We start from the raw sequence: 17,939 nt of genomic DNA on the forward strand, positions 1-17,939 counted from the left end.
AATGTCCCATATCAATGCCATAGGTAAGGACAGTTGTGGGAATTCTTATTGGTATGGGATGTGTATGGGAACCTTATTCCCATAGGTTTCCCATAAAATAAGAAGCCTTCTATTTTCTTCCCATACATGTCCCATAGTTAAAAATTTGGTAAAATTTAGCCCCATACCAATTCCATATACCTAGGTTACCTTCCCATACCATTCCCATCTATGGGTCAGATATGGCCCAAGCAGTCCCATACCATTCCCATACTTTTGCTTTGGTAAGGGTAGCGACACATGTTTACACGAAACTCCATGGTATATTCGGTTTTCTCTCCCTCGTAACAATTTTTCTCACTAGCACGTCTGAGTGAACACTTCTTTCTGTAGGATATTATCGGTTCTTTGAGGATTTCTCTCAGCAATGGTTGTTGCTGTCCTAAATGCTACTGGCTCATAAGGATTTTTTGTAAGTTTTGGAGATTTGAAACTGTTGGATAGCATTGTCGGTCAGCGCAGGAAAGGGCTTGAACTTTTTTACAAATGACGTATTTCTATTATTGCAATACGATGGAAACTACAGTTGATAGGATTTTCATACGATAAGAAAAGCGCAAATTTAGTCATGTGGAAAGACAAAGAGTGTGAATACATCTCAAGCGCGTGAAATATACAACAATAAGGAACTCACCATTCTTTGCTTGCGAAATGTCAGCCGAAAGGAATGTTGAACAATCGTGTTCGGTGTGGGAACAGGCCCTCTAATCAGCATTATTTATAACTGAACTCATTATGATAATAATAATAATAATAATAATAATAATAATAATAATAATAATAACAACAACAACAACAAAATTAATGTAGCGCCATTTCCATTTAGCCCAATGGCACTTTACAATAAAAGAGAAATAGAAAAGTAAATGTAACCTGCTTATAATTAAAAAAATATGTAAATACATGATTTAGTAATATCTCATTAAGCACTACTAAAAACATATGAATCTCTTGCGATGTCCATTTCTATTGCTAAGAAAAATAAAATAATATAAAATAATGCACAAAAAAATGGTCTATTCAGGAGAACTCGCTAGGCACTAAGGTGAATAATTTCTAATTTTAAATACAGCCATTATCTGTACCTTTTAGCAGGTTAAAAGTGGGGGCATATAAATCTCCAATGAAACAGAGTTATGCTTGGTCTTTTGAGTCCCAGTCAAGCCCAAAAACCCTTGAAATTATAAGGTTTCAATGATGCAAGAGGTCTGAGAGGTAATTTTCATACTGGTATGGCCCCTTGGACGAAATCTACAACAAGGTGTTGGGTTGAACAGGTGTTTTGTGGTGATGAGGTTAGCATTGTAACAATCATAATGTAGGTAGAATCTTTTTGTTAAGTTACTTGATTTTTTTACAAAAGAAAAGTTGAAGTTCCTAACTCGGAGAATGGGCTACTTTTGGTGGAAAAATCTGCATCTTTCCAAAGTGCTGGAGGGTTGTTCACCTAGAATGTTTACCGAAATCACTGTGCATACTCCTGATCTTGGAAATCTTGTACTGCGTCAGTTGACTCTTGACTTGGGGAGCATTTTCAAGTAAAGATTTGATGCTGTTAGGGTTTTAGCTGATGATCAGGGAGGGTCGTAATGATGTGGGGACGACCTCATGAGGACAAAGACCTCAAAGAAAAAAGGATATAGAGTGAGTTCCTTCAGTTTACAGTGTTTGTGGCTGAAGGCAAAGCCTGGGGAACATACAGACACTTAGTTAGCCAAACAAGGCGAGTCATCTTATATTTAATATGTCTTAAATTTATTTGTACAAACATTCTAATTCCTATGATAAAACACTAGAGCTTATGTGTTGTTTCAACATGTCCCCCTCCCGCCTGGTACAACTCATGTGCAATTGGCTTTTGTCTGTGCCCAGGGAGTAAAGGTCAAACCTTACCCTCCAGGATGGTTAATTTGAAGTGGAGGTGTCAAGTGTTTCTATAAGCAATACAAGTGTTTCATTTTTAATGTCAAGGAGTGGGAAGTTATAGAGCTCACTTTTGTGAAAGAATACAACATTCTTAAAAATGGGCAAGGAATGTGTTGCCATTTAATTGTGGAGATACAAGTAGATTTGCTCTCACACTGCAGTGATGTTCTCTGTATTGGTGTAAGGCCAAACACTGTACTTTCTTTTTTCGTCACCAATTTAACAAGTTTTAAAGTTTTTTTAAAATAGTCAAATCAATTGCCTCTTCATGAGTAGAAAGTCATGTTCCCTGATCTTGCCTTCTACAACACAAATAGGTCCACACTGCTTTTGTGTGTCTTGGAAAATAATAATAGTAATAATAATTTTCATTTCTAGAGCACTAAAATTTTAAAAATATTCTAAAGCACCTTACAAAATATTCTATAAAAATATTGAAACAATTAAACGATAAAATATGAAAAACATTAAAAACATTAAAATGTTAAAACTATTTAAAATGTTAGAACAAATTGTAGGCCAGCTTGAACAGTTGTGTCTTAAACTTAGACTTAAAAATGGCTACACTCTGACTGTTTTGAATTTCAAGCAGCAGTTTGTTCCACAGAAGTGGCCCAGAATGGGCAAAGGTGTGATCACCAAAGGTCTTAAAATTAGTTTTTGGGATCTTAAAAAGGCTCTGGTCACAGGAACGTAGGTGATGCCAGAAATGGAATGTGGCTGCAGATATTCTTCTCAGTGAAGATGAGATAAGTTGGATGAAATGTGATCAAACTTTGGAATCCTAAAGATTTATCGAGCAGTGTCATTAACCACTTTCTGGAGGTGACCTGTCTGGTACTTGGGGATGCCAAAGAGAAGAGAGTTACAGTAGTCCAAATGTGAAGTTACAAATAGATGAACAAGAGTCTTCATGGACTCAGGACTAAGGCATTTCCTAAATTGGTGAAGTAGATGAAATTGCAACAAGATGAAATTGCATGGTCGAAGGTATGCTGAATGGATGTCAATATTTGCATCAGTGTGGTAAAGTTGACTGGTTTTCAAAGAAGTTGTTTGATAGCCTGTTTAACAATTAGACATTGAGTTCTGAGTTTTCTAAGTAAATAAACCTTTTTAGCCATGTGGTCACATGGTTTGAAATGGGTAAACAAGAATTAAAAATGACTGCTCAAGTATGTGCTTCAGATGACATCTTATAGATGAAACTGCCTCTTCTATTGCCGAAACTTTCATTGTCACAGGTAAATCAGCGCTTTAAAGACTGTGGTATTAGAAATCAGCAACAAAGGAAATAGAGTTTGTAATGAAGATTACAAACACCTCAAGCTGGAAAGATAAACTTTTGAGTGAATGATCTTTCAAGATCACATCATGCAATATTTCAAAGACAACAAATGCTCTGCAAACATAGAGTCATGATATCCCTGGATAGCCTACCTCAAATTTTACTTGAATCTGTCCGGAATTTTTATCTTCAAGATAAATTTATGGCATTTTCTCTCTCTTTCTTTGCCCTTTTGAAAGACTTAAACAGGCTTTATTTTTGCCCAGCCTTTCAGCATTTTCTGTTGTGGCCAGAACCACGGCTACTTAATGCCATCTTGAATTTGGCACTTTGATCTTGAAATTGGGGTGGAATTATTCAATTATTCATTTCAAGGCTGGGGCATGTGTGTCACGCTGATGGCATCCCTGTGATCGGCTAGGGTATAAAGCTTTTTGTGGTCTGAGGGGGCAAAAGTGTGGGGTTATCTTTGTTGCTGAATTATCTTTGGCATTATTCTTAGCTGAATAAATATTTGATAAATTTAATAGATTTATCAGGCACAAAATATACACACAATATCACATTGCAGCTAGTAAGCTGAATTGCAGAAAATTTAAAGTAATTTTGGAAAAAATTTAACATTATGCATGGTCCTTAAAAACTACTATACATAATACAATTTGCATTAATAAGACTTAGTTTATGTAAAACTGATATTTACTCAATGAAAATCATTTATGAGTAGTTAAAACTAGGAATTGCCTTTTCCATACACAAATGGTATAAAAGAACATTTATTTTGTATCTGTCAATTCTTGTGAGCAGTCTTTGGAAGGTTTGAGTTTTCTATGTTCTGTACTTTAATTTGGTTGGTGCTTGAATTGTAGCATTAACCTGGGCATTTAAAGCAGACACATTAAGGCTCTCCCAAAGGAGAATGTAGAGAATAAAAAGGATCACTAGGTAAAGATATGTACAAATTTGTAAGTGTGGCGGAAGGGATTGCCTTTTTCAGATGAGTTTATGGAATTAACTAAATGTCTTCATGGTCTACCATTTGCTCCTTAATAGCCTCAAGTCTCCAAGTTGGGAGATTGGGTGGGTGCATTAATTTCTCACCTACATGTTTGGCCTGAATTAGAAATGCTTTGCTTGTTGGTTAACTTGAACCTTCTTTGCCTTTGTGTCTTTCCAGTCTCCCAGAGTAACCATGCAGTAGTTTATTTCCTCTCTTAGAAGTCTATTTTGAGTAAATTTGCAATTAATGATGATAAAAGCTAATTATAATTGTTACTAGGAAAGTATAGACTAAATTATGAATAAAATTATTTAGAATTACAATGTGCTTTAAAAATCTACAAGTTTACAAACCAGTGAAAATTGAAATGTTTTAGTGAAAATATGGTGGTCTTTGGTGATTTCTTTGGCAGCTAACAGTTCCATGACAAAATTGTAACACTGCAGAAACCACAGCACAGGGAATTACTTTCACATCATGACATTTATGCTTTGGGCACTGAACCCAAACCAGAGAATTGATGCACTCATTTCAGTTCTGTGTAACTTGACATTATGTGGGTGGAGTGTAACAATTCCACAGAAACCTGGGGCAAGCAATCATCCCTTTATCTGTCAATGTTCTTGTTGCCAGTCAAACCAGGAGTTCTTGTCAGGGGGAGAAAATCTGAGTTGCTTTGCTGAATCTCCAGCTTGGATAGAGTGGTGTAAGATGGATATCAAGTTCTTTTTCATGGTGTAAACAGCTATATTTATCTCACTATCTGGTGGATTTGAGGTTGACAGAACATTAGGTGTAATGACCAGACCATGGTATCTCTGAATCCTCTTTATTTGTTTGTCTGAGGTGGCCACACCCTCCAACTGGCTTTTTCATGTGAAAAACACTTGCCTCAAAAAATCACAGGCTATTAAATATACAGAACAAGCAGAAAGCAAAAAATAAATGATTGAATTACTAAAAGTAATTTAGAGTAGTGCAAACATTGCCAAACAATAAATCAACAACTATGTACTTACTGTCCTATAGACACAGTCAAACAGAAACTGTACAATAAAGTTGAAACATTTTTCAGAGAACCATTTAGAACAATTGAAGTTTACCACATGTTAAATAGTTCTTATTTGGTCAGGTAAATTGTTCCAGAGTGAGGGAACAATAACTGAAAAAGTGCAATTTCCAGAGGAGTCAAGATTATCCTCAGAGACCAATAACAATTCCTTGTTAGTGGAGTGGGGTGTCGAAGGCATATCATTAATTAAGGACTTTGCTCACAGGGGATGTTTCTCTAGTTTGCCTTTCTTTTCTTTCTAGAGTGGTTTGGGACTTTTTACTGGTCATCTCAGAGGACAATCGCTACCACAAGAGAAAAGTCTTGGCAAGTTAGTTGTCAGGTTGATTGTAGTTTGCTAGAAATGTATCTCATGAGTCACCTATCAATACATGTGCCTCACGTAAAAATTATACATAGATATACATATAGGAAGTCTGTGTTTTGATTTTTCTGTTGTACAGTGCTTGATATGTAGAAGTAGAGGGCGATATGTATCAGATAGGAGAAAAAACAGAGACTATACTTTCATCCTTACAAGCCTGTTTGGTGATTGCTCACTCAGAGGATTTTGTGAAGAATATTCATAACCATCATTTATATAATTTACAAACTTGCATAAGGGCATGGCAAAAGATTTCAATGCTTTGTTCAACTGTTACGCAGTAATGCTTTGTGTCTGTGGTGGCATGACGACACATGTTCATTACATTTATTGAGTGATGATAATTGAAGTTGGTGGATGATAAGTAATTTTTCTTTGAGGCAGAGGTTGCATCTTTTGCTTGCATTGTTGTAGGGTGATCTTGATGAAAGGATGTGCAATAAAATAAAGTGCTCAATGTTATTTTCTTTAAGGGTCCAGATATGTTTGCTGAGTTTGGTAGAGTTTCTGTGTTTTGTGTGTTGGAATGATGCGGTGTGGTTTCTGTACCTAGTCTTGAAGTCGTTTTCTGTAAGTCTGATGTACATTTCAGTGGTGCTGTTGTCCTTACGTGTGATGGTGGCTTGGTAGATTAGTGGTGACTGGTGGCAGTTTCCGTTAATTGGGCATGTGTTCTTCTGTTGACAGCTGCAATTTTTGGTGTCTTTTGTGTTGGTATTATCTGTGGTGTCATTGTTGTGTTTGGATGAATTTAAAATGTGTTTGTTGTGGTTGTCGATTATCTGTTTAGTGTTATTCATGCAGCTGTAGCAGATTTTGATTGTGTTACGATTAAAGGTTTTTCTAATTTTGTGGTCTTTTGGGAAGTGCTTGTCTACTATGGCAAGGAATCTGTGTCTGATAGTGGTGCTTACATTTTTGCTGAATGGGGGGTTTTATCAGCGTATGTTGTTCTGTTGACTGTCTTTTCGTTTGTTAGCTGTGGGTGTTTCATCATGTAGAGTGGACTGGTATCCGCATTTGTCAAGTGCTTTCTGATATGGAGCCGCCCCTCCATATCAGGAAGCTCTTGAGGAATGCTTTTTGATATGGAGGGGCGGCTCCATATCAATAAGCACTCAAAGAATGCAGATACCAGTGCACTCTACACTATGAACCACCCTCAACTAACAAACAAAAAAGCCAACAACGGAACAACATACTCTGGTTCAACCCCCCAGTCAGCAAAAATGTCAGCACCAATATCGGACACTGATTCTTTGCCCTAGTAGACAAGCATTTCCCGAAGGACCACAAACTTAGAAGAATCTTTAATTGCAACACAATTAAAATCAGTTACAGCTGCATGAATAACACTAAACAGATCATCAACAACCACAAAAAACACATTTTAAATTCATCCAAACACATCAATGACACCACAGATAACACCAACACAAAAGACACCAAAAATTGTAGCTGCCGACAGAAGTTCACATGCCCACTTAACAGAAACTGCCTCCAGTCATCACTAATCTACCAAGCCACCATCACACGTAAGGACAACAGCACCACTGGGACATACATCAGACTTGCAGAAAACAACTTCAAGACTAGATACAGAAACCACACCGCATCATTCCAACACACAAAACACAGAAACTCTACCGAACTCAGCAAACATATCTGAACCCTTAAAGAAAAGAACATTGACCACTTTATTTCATGGTGCATAATTTCATCAAGATCACCCTACAACAGTGCAAGCAAAAGATGCAACCTCTGCTTCAAAGGAAAATTACTTATCATCTGCAAACCTGAATTATCATCATTCAATTAAAGCATTGTGCAACTGTATGGCATTGCATATTAGCAGCTGTTTCTTAAAAAAGGACAAACCTAGTCCCTGCAGGGCTGGGGAGATGTGTTGAACTTCTTAGTATTTGTCAGCATGGGAGTAGCAAATTTTTGCACAAAGTGCTACTTGTGTATGTCATCCATGTTCGATTATATCATTACCCATTACAAATAAGAAAGTAAGAAATTGATAAAAGCTAAAATTATGGTAGTAGGTAAAAATCAAAATACAGTCTGGAATATCTATACAAAGGCAAGTCTAACCCCTTGGTATGACTTTATCTTCATTGCAGACATGTAAATATCAAGATATCAAGACCAATAAAAAGAATTCTTTGGTAGAATAAAAAATAGTTCGAAGTATTAATTTAAAATCTATTTACATAGCCCTGATAGTGTTTTCTCTAGGCATTGGTGTCTAATTTTCATTAAATTTGTTTATCATTGCTACAACTGTATCCTTCTATTAAAGCTCCAAGGGGCATTATGCTTGACTGACAATGTATGACACACAGCATCTAGTTCTGTTTGTTCACTCTTACAAAGTTTTTTCTACTTAGTTATTTTAATTTACTAACTTTCATAGATAGCTGTCTAAATTGCATATCAAGCAAATTTATGCTTCCTTTTTCTGGCTGGTAGTTGTATTTAAGGTCTAAAATTATTGGTCTCAGTTCCTGGTGACTAAATGACCATTTTTTTACGCATAATGTGTAATACTTTATAAACTGATCGCATGATGTACATTACAAATTTAAAATACGAAATACTTAGAACACTGAGAAATAGTTTAAATGAAGAGCCAGAGGGCTAAATAACTGCCAAGTTTGGATTGGGATTTTGTGACTGGGCAACAGTATTTGTCAGCATATGGGGTGCCATGCTCAGAAAAACAGGCTTTGTTTTCATTAAAACTTTTCCATTTCTGCTTGTGTGGGTGCTGGCACTTCTGGTTTCAGAGTAAGACTTTTGGTGATGACCTCCAAGTTCCCTTATCGAGATTCTCTATTCTTTCGTCAAGGTCAGCTTTCATTTTCTTAGCAATTGTTTGCTTTCCAGAGTTATTGCACACTCTAGGTTTACATAAATTTGTTGGGAGTATATTTGGTGTTGTATCCATGAATACTGCTTGCATATTGAAAATGATTTTGGAATGGATACACTTAGGCAGGCCTTTGTGCCATAGATGCAAAAACTTTAAAGCATTGTGTCAATATACATTACTTACTGTTGGAATGTCTAGAATGTTGAGCAGATGGAGGGTGCTATCTGTTTGTTTATGCAATGTACCAATCACAGTGGGGCAAAACATCCTCATGTTTGTTCTCAAGTGATTGATCAATAATTGCTGAAGAAATGCACAGGTGAAATGCATCTTCTCCTCTTCTTTGTTAACCAGTATTTAGTTGGCAGTGTGGTTGTTACTTGGGATTGAGATTGACAGAGTATATTTCATAGTTAATCACAATTATTCTCTTGAGGGAAATGGTAAGTGAGTTGACACAACTCTTGTATCTCCAGCGTCTGAACAAGTCATGTAAAATACCATCTTTCTTTTGTTGTATTGTGAACCTCTAGATGCCTGGGGAGTAACTGAATTCATAAAGGATTAAGTGGGAGGACAGTATTGAAATGAAAAATTGCAATTTGCAAATCCTGAAAGGTTTCCCTCAGAAACTAACAGAACTCCCTATAAAGGTCTTTTATAAGTAAATAGTAATTAAAATAAAATACTCTGATGGATGTGGTCTTTTGGCTGGTTTTACTGAATTTGTTAGGAAACTGAATCCTTGAATTGCCTCATTGGTTTACATCCGTAGCATTCTTATCAACCTTAAGTAAAATTTCCCCTGAAAGAAGCTTGGAAAATTTGACTTCAGGTGATTTGAGGTTATTTAAGCTATGTTTCTATGTGCCATGACTGCCTAACTGCTGGAAAAATTGCCACATCCCATGAGTGGTATATTCAGTGCCTCAGAAGCATCCTTTGGCACGTGTAAATTTATTGAATTTTGGATTTAGAACTGTAATTGAAATTTGAAGTCTTGCGATAGGAGCTGTCAAAGAAGTACACATTGTTCGCACAAAATGCTTTCAAGTTGGAATCTGTTGTTTTGTAAACAGTTACAAATGTAAACACGATGGTAAGAATGCCTTTGTTCATTCAGTAATCTTCTCTAAGTCTGGACCATAACACTTGATGACAATTCTTTTTTTAAATTTTCCCTGCATTGTAATTTTAAAGATATCTTTTCCCTGCCCATTTTTTGTTTTATGGAGACCATGACAATGCATGATTGTATTAGTATGTTAATAGAGTTACCCATATAAAGTTGTGAAGATCCTCATCACTATCCATAGCTGATGTAATGCTTGCCAATCAAGCAAAGTATTTTCAACTTTAAGGGATTATTTGAAATGCGCTGTAGTACATCATTATAGAACAATGTGTTTTTTGTTCTATGCTGCTGTCCAGTTTTTGTTGGACTGTGGAAAGTTTGTTCTGACTGGTTTCCAAAATTGGACTTTACTTAAGTTTGCTCTTGGCTTTGTAATCGACATGAGAATCTTGATTGAAGTACGATCAGACTGTTGTTAGGATACTATGAAATTTGCACAATAACCAACAACCAATTTCTTAAGTGTCTGTGAGTGCATGGAAAAACATTTTCTGCTCTCCCCAAAGGTTATTAACATAGGGAGGAACTTAAAAGTTTTACGTTTGCTTTTGCTTATTCACTTTGCACAAGTGTTTCATCTGAGGAGATCACAAAAGTAAACATTTCTTGCTTTTGCTTCAGTGTATAACTAAGTTAATGAAAATCTGTTGACTCTATACTTTTTGTGTGGCACTGACAAAACAAAGGTTTATTATTATTTTTGATCAAAAGGATATTCTCTATCGATCATGAAATCATTTTAGACTGTTAAAAAATAAATCAGTAAGGAAAAAGTTTTTCAAAGGATATAATAAAATAAGAATAAGAATTAAAGAAAAATAATTAGTAACTACTACGTTACATGAGTATTAGGAATTTTAAAAAAATGGCTTGAGATTGAGGTTACCAATTTCTTGCGGTTTGAGCTTTTTAAAGTAGGAAACACTTAAGTTAACCTCTGATTCAGTGCTCTCATCAGTGTGTATGTATCGGAATGTAAACAGTTTCATTTCATCTCTTATGATGATTTGATTGTATGCAGAGCATGTCAAGTTATAGGAATTAGCCATCACAAGGATGAAAATTCATCTGAAAACCAAAAATGCTTCAACAGACTATGGTTCATTATTATATATTTCAAGCACCTGTCAATAATTTGAAGGTCTTTCATAACACATTCACAAATTTCAAGTCTGGCAACAACCCAAATATTTTATTCACATTATAACCTTGCCTATTTGACAGTAGAAAACAAACAGCAGTTTTATTATATACTAATTAGTGCACGCCTGTTCAGCCATCTTTCTGTTACAGAGATAACTGTCAATGGCTTTCCAGCAATCCACAGCAGTTCCCGTTGTGTCAACATCAAAGAAAGAAATTGAATATAATTGGTTTAATCTTTTCCATTCAACTGGATCTAGGGTAAGCTTCTTCCCTGCCCTACTTACATTTGGTCCATCTAATTCCTGCAGTAAAAAGAAAAGCCACACAATATGTATGGAAAAATTTTTATTGAAGGTCGACCTTAACTGCAGTGAAGGAGGGTATCCTCTGAAGTTTCCTCCTCTGATGGCGTACAGTTAGGTGGTGAAGTTCTCATCATTAAATATCATTAAGGATACTGGAATGTGAACGGCATCCCGCAGCACTGACCAAACAGATGCAAAGGTGTATGTTTAATTAGTTCCATTGGTTTTAATCATATGTGGACAAACTTGGCTTGACGTATAAATTTTTCAAGATGTTTTTTTTGTGTATAAACTTGGGGGGTGTTGAATATTTAAATAAACTACAAAGTCCCTTTATGGATCATTCGTGTATGTATAGAAATAATTTTGTCATCAAGTTTAATGTTATGTTGGTGGAAATTGAGTGACACTTTGCTTATATACTGCACCATAATGGAAGAAATAACCATACATGAAAGTCCACAATAGCAAAACCTGTGGTCACAATCTCAACTCTCCTTGGAATGTAAGAATCGCTGATATTCTTCTTCTCGATGCAATAAGCAATGCTGTTGGGGTTCCTTTCTCTCAGGCACACCATCTGGACAAATTTGTGTCTGAACACTTTCCACCACCTGAAGGTCTTTTTGGCATTGCATTTGTTTTCCACGTGCTAAGCTAGCTTAACATGCTTTGCCTCTCTACCCTGCATTGAATTGAGGCCCAAGCCTCAGATGTTAAACTTCCTTGTGTGTGTTGACATGAGGTCTTTAGCTTTCCCAATGCTCAATGTGCACCTCAACTCTTGAGTAAATAGAAACTGCATCTCTGAATTTGACTACAACAAATGCCAAAGTGTGAAGTTTCACAACTGACCCCTTTGAAAGAGAGTTGATCTTCAGAAGTTCCTTCATCAAAGTGGCAAAATGCCAACAAAAGTACTTTGATTCAAGCCACTTGAATCCATATGAGAATGCAATGCACAATCAATGCTTGGCAGAACTGGTTTTCAGCTGCACTCTCTGTTGTAATACAGGACACAAACCAGACTCACCTCAATGAAGCAACAACAGTCTCTGATCTCCCAGAAAGTTCCCTTCTGCTTGCAGTTTTGAAATGCCTGAAACGTCAAGTGTGGGAGACTACACAAGGTCTTTCTTTTGTGGTTCAGCGAGAAGGGAAAGAAGTGTTATGTAGAGGCTCCGCCTTGAGTAAATCAACATACTTCCCCAACAGAGGAACAAATTCTTGTCTCAACTTGTTTTGAGCAATAAATTTGGTAATATGACTTCTTTGTTTGCCCATGGGATCTTTAAGTCTTTTCTTCGACTTTTCCACCATGCTTGTGGATTTCTATTCAATTTCTCTAAAGTGACGGAGAATGCGAATAACGATAAAACTATTGATTTTTTTCCACATCTTCAGTGATATTGCTATCGGGTCTGAAAATTCACCATCACTAAATTGAAATATCATAGTGTTATGTTATACTACTGATATCAACCTTTAATTACTATAAATAAGCCAAAAAATCCAACGATTTTGCTTGAGCTGCCTTGAACTCAAGGCTGTATAATTACTAAGCAATTATTGCACGAGAAAAAACCAGGAAAGATTTATTACTCGACGTTTCGGGGTCATCGTGACTCCATTATCAAGAGACTAGTTTAAAAACATGCAAATAAGGAAAGGTACAAGAATAGCATAAATTAGAATGAACGGCTTAAACAAACACCTTTGCACGGATGGAATCCGTTTGCACGTTCAGTGTTGGCTTACGCATGCGAATATACAACATTTCATTAACAAGGCAATCAAATTTGCCGTTACATTTCGCGATGACGTTGAATTGCTCGATCAAGCGTTCAGGTATTTCACTATTGTGCTGGAGGTGGTAGTGTTTGTAGATAGAAGATGATTTCCTTTTGTGCCCTTCTACGCGATCGTGTAAGTGACCACGAGTATAGCCCACATACCCTGCATCACACAGGTTACATTTAAATTCATAAACGATACATTGTTGGTTAACAATAGGGGGCTTAATTTCGCGTTGCTTAAGCTGTTGATCGAGCTTAGGGCTAACGAACACTGGTTGGACAGTCACGCTTAACTTCGAGCTTAGACTGTTCAGTTGTTGTTTAACATGATTAGCTGACGATTGGTCCTTGAAGGGTAACACTAATCTCACAATCTCCGATGGTACGTCTGGTGATGGACAGGGCTCTGCAGATGAAATCCTTCTCTCAACGAACCGCTTGATTGTAGTTTCAACCAGTGGCTTTGGGTATTTCAAGTTATGAAAAACCCTTCTAAGGCGGTCACATTCCTCGGAGAAGAAAGACCAGTTAGAAGATAATCGATAAGCGCGATCCACCATGGTGTTAACTAGGCTGCGCTTGTACTTAATGTCAACATGACTCTGGAAATGCAGAAGGAGACCGGTGTTGGTTCTTTTGATGTAGACCTTGCTCTCAATCTTTGGTGCACGGTACGTCGATGACACCCTGACCGTAATGCCTGATAGGGTGACCGCTGGCCAGTTTCTAGACACCCTTAACTCTACCCATCCCTCCCTCCGGTTTACCATGGAAGTCGAACGGGAAGGATCCCTTCCCTTTCTAGGAACTGAACTGCTTAACCGTGCACCAAAGATTGAGAGCAAGGTCTACATCAAAAGAACCAACACCGGTCTCCTTCTGCATTTCCAGAGTCATGTTGACATTAAGTACAAGCGCAGCCTAGTTAACACCATGGTGGATCGCGCTTATCGATTATCTTCTAACTGGTCTTTCTTCTCCGAGGAATGTGACCGCCTTAGAAGGGTTTTTCATAACTTGAAATACCCAAAGCCACTGGTTGAAACTACAATCAAGCGGTTCGTTGAGAGAAGGATTTCATCTGCAGAGCCCTGTCCATCACCAGACGTACCATCGGAGATTGTGAGATTAGTGTTACCCTTCAAGGACCAATCGTCAGCTAATCATGTTAAACAACAACTGAACAGTCTAAGCTCGAAGTTAAGCGTGACTGTCCAACCAGTGTTCGTTAGCCCTAAGCTCGATCAACAGCTTAAGCAACGCGAAATTAAGCCCCCTATTGTTAACCAACAATGTATCGTTTATGAATTTAAATGTAACCTGTGTGATGCAGGGTATGTGGGCTATACTCGTGGTCACTTACACGATCGCGTAGAAGGGCACAAAAGGAAATCATCTTCTATCTACAAACACTACCACCTCCAGCACAATAGTGAAATACCTGAACGCTTGATCGAGCAATTCAACGTCATCGCGAAATGTAACGGCAAATTTGATTGCCTTGTTAATGAAATGTTGTATATTCGCATGCGTAAGCCAACACTGAACGTGCAAACGGATTCCATCCGTGCAAAGGTGTTTGTTTAAGCCGTTCATTCTAATTTATGCTATTCTTGTACCTTTCCTTATTTGCATGTTTTTAAACTAGTCTCTTGATAATGGAGTCACGATGACCCCGAAACGTCGAGTAATAAATCTTTCCTGGTTTTTTCTATGCCTTTGCTTTAGCAAATCCCTGCTGATCAATTATTGCACGAGACTGAGTATGATATGAAGAGTTATGCAGGGGGTTATCCGCCAAAGCCGAAGGCTTGAGCCCCGTGGATAACATCCTCCGAGATCTGTATATCTTCATATCATACGAAAGCCGAGTTCAATAATTGTTTAATTATTCATTCAAAATATTTACACGGCAAAACAAAACGGTAACTGAAAATAATTTAGTGAATGTGACACTTCCGACGAAAGAGGAAACTTCGAGGGGTGTCGCTAGGCGTGTTTTCTAGGTGTCGCTGATGTGGGGACTATTTTACCGGTCGTAGTGAAACCACGAAAACCAAGATGACGATTAACGGTGTTTATTTAGATCACGATCACGATCGTAAACTGAAATTACAATAATATAACGAATGCATGAATCTACTTGAATTGGTGCGAAAGGCATGAAAGAAACGCTTTACGTGCCTATGTCGATAACGCGATTAAAATAACAACAATTAACTTGAATTAACATAAACAAATCATAAAAGGCTAAATTAAAACTACTCGAGATTCAAAGATCGGCTACACGATGACCATTTGCGGCTGATTAACAGCCCAAAGACTGAAATGTGGGCGTTGCTCTGTGAGCATCTAGTTCTTTCAAAATACTCCTTTGATTTCAAGATAATTAGTTGTACTGTAGTACAACACAGTACATATGTGCGCTATCGCCCAAGGTGAAAACCTAAACTTAAACATATTGAAATAAAACTAACAAATCACTTACATATCGGTCCCGCTTGTGCCAAAGGTTTGGAACGAAAGAACGAAGGTACTGCTGTTCAAGGCGAAATCTTGCGAAACTCTGGCTTAAAGGGACGCTAACTTAGCTTTTATATGCGCGTGGTGACGCTAAAAGATCCGATTACAAACCAATAGGGAAAAGATAAACATTGTAACTACGATCGTAACTAGGCACACAAAGTAATTGATAATTGATCAAATAAAAAAAAAGGCTGTTCTTTTGTTCGATATCCTTAACAGTGAATGATATTAAAGTTACTGTACATCATTTACTCGAAAAGTGCCAAAATTACGCTTTCTGTTTGTGTTGCGGTCGGTAAATTCGTTTGCTATGTCAATGGTGGAAAGCCTGTCCGTTCTTTGTGTATGTTTAAAACTGTCTTATGATGTCGTCAAAACAAAAATAATCACCATCCTTCAGCAGCACTTGTAAGATTTCCATCCGGACGGTTAACACTGAAATATTAACATCATCGTTGTACAGTTTTTCCATAAACTTTAGCTATTCGGATTTGTCCTGCGAATTGAGGGTCTTAATTAAGAGAGACTCCATCTTTGCATACGTATCAAAGCTTGGCTGGTCAAACCGCTGGTCAATAGCGTTCATCATCAAGTCAATAGCTTCAAAGTATATTCGCCTGTAATAGTCTTGTGCGGTCACAGGATATGTTGGCTCTCCAGTGCCAATTTCAATTCTTCTTGGCGCGCGAGTTCTCCTTGGTAACATCGGTCCACTCATGGAGGGACAGCTTTTACTTTTCAGTAAAACTACATCATAAAATGATCTGAAGCTCGTATCGTTTCGCATCTTCTGCAGAACGTCTTTTGTAAGACAAGCTACAATAAATTGGCTGTTCTGAAACGCATTAAATTCCTACCTCAGTCCATTTTGGAATCTATTTGAACTCAATTATTCCTGGTGTTGTGTATAATATTGTTTGGGGCTCTGTTTCTTCGGAACTTAGGGAGGATATTGAACGTATTCATATGAGGGCATTAAAGATTGTCTACAAGCTACCCATGACCACTCCAACTGATGAGATCAAGAAGTTGAGGCAATGGAATCCTACCTCGTCGTATTATGTAAAGATGCCGGTGGTTGTGACCTACCGATCTTATCATGGTTCAAAGACAGAGGAACTGAATATTCTAATTTCTAAGGCAAAACCCAATTACAGTTTTTTCTTTAAATGTAGAAGTGCCAAGACCAAGATCTAAAATTGGCAAGTCCTCTTTTAAACACTGGGAAACTTCTTCCGAATCATGTCAAGGACTGTGCAAATTTAAGATCATTTAGGATTAGGCTAAATGCGAGTAGGTAAAAGTAAAGTAAGCTTTTATATGGGCCTTAGTGGCCCATGGGGCCGGTGCTTAACTCCGGTTTTCTTGGCATGAAGCAGCTAGGAGTATAGCTATCCCCCCATCGCAGGGTTACCCCCAGCACATTTGCTGGTACCCATTTGTACACCTGGGTGAAGAGAAGCAATGTGGGAGTAAAGTGTCTTGCCTAAGAACACAACACAATGACCCCGGCCAGGGCTTGAACCCAGACCACCCGATCCGGAGTCAAGCACACTAACCATGAGGCCACCACGCCTCCACAAAACAGGAACTAAATAGCATAAATTTATATCTTGCTTACCTAAATTTTTATCCTTACTTAATGTGACAATATTTAATTAACTGTAGTTAGCCAGGTCCATATCAGGATTTTGGTCTTACCAATTTTCATAACCTGCATTGTTAAATAAAGATGTAGGTATGTATGCACGCATGTATGTATAAACATGCTTTTGACAAAAAAGTGGGGAAAAAGGAAATGGAAACATAACCCTTGACAAGAGTTCTCCCCACAGCCTCCCACCCTTCCACAAAATGATCATGTCACATAAGGGGAACTCTCCCCCTTTCCCCTTTAGTCATGACAATTGAAAATTCTTTCCAGAATAATGAATAAATTTCCCAAATGACTCCAACCCCAGTCCCTAGTTCTAATTACTAACAATTAACAAAGCCTTTTCTCCCGACCCTGGGACAGGAGGAGAAACCTGTTCCCTAAAGATTAGAACAGAAGGAGATACCTGGTAAGCAGGGTCTTGAGCATGGTGCATTGCTCCTCCAGCCTTGTTGCCTTCATTCCCAGCTGCTCTTCCCACTGAGTCACAATTTGAGAGCAATGCTACTCGTGTACTTCTTAATTTATCTAAAGTAAGACCAACTGGATTATCAGTAGTACTTCCTCCATCAGCAATTAGAGAACACTCGTATTCTCTGTCCTGCTCACAGTGCAGGCATCCATCATATTCCACATATGTGCAGCTACATACTGGACATACCATGCAATTTTCAGTACTTGAGGCTGTGGAGTTTCAATGACGATAAAAATCACAGAGCTACAGGTTAAAACTAAAACAAAACTTTTCAATGTCCAGTTCAGGTTTCTGTTTGTGACGACTAAGGTGCCATGAAACACGACGGTTCG

General features: G+C 37.7%; 1 protein-coding gene, 1 long non-coding RNA gene and 1 pseudogene across 7 annotated transcripts in view; 1 reads left to right on the forward strand and 2 right to left on the reverse strand.

The window, feature by feature from the left end:
* LOC113664130 (uncharacterized) overlaps nt 1–12,639 on the forward strand; it is a 41,104-nt gene extending 28,465 nt beyond the window's left edge. For 3 of the 6 annotated variants that reach the window (XR_016181212.1, XR_016181208.1, XM_089187902.1), the window contains 2 exons: nt 5,568–5,635; nt 7,819–12,639. Coding sequence is in view for 1 of the 6 variants with exons in the window: in XM_089187902.1 (XP_089044028.1) it covers nt 5,568–5,635; nt 7,819–7,826 (76 nt within the window). In the remaining 5 variants the exon portion in view is untranslated. Of the gene's footprint in view, nt 1–372; nt 5,636–7,818 lie in introns of those variants that run through there. The other 3 variants (XR_016181211.1, XR_016181210.1, XR_016181209.1) reach the window with 2 other exon arrangements.
* The window catches only part of LOC149037628 (uncharacterized), a 237,911-nt pseudogene that overhangs the window by 207,284 nt on the left and 12,688 nt on the right, over nt 1–17,939 (reverse strand).
* Nucleotides 10,870–17,061, reverse strand: LOC149037645 (uncharacterized). The gene is made up of 2 exons (XR_016181219.1): nt 15,441–17,061; nt 10,870–12,501 (listed from the first exon to the last, which is right to left on the reverse strand). It is a non-coding gene; the product is annotated as an uncharacterized LOC149037645 (long non-coding RNA).

Source organism: Pocillopora damicornis, chromosome 11 (genome assembly GCF_964200805.1).
Source record: "Pocillopora damicornis chromosome 11, jaPocDami1.2, whole genome shotgun sequence".
NCBI lineage: Eukaryota > Metazoa > Cnidaria > Anthozoa > Scleractinia > Pocilloporidae > Pocillopora > Pocillopora damicornis.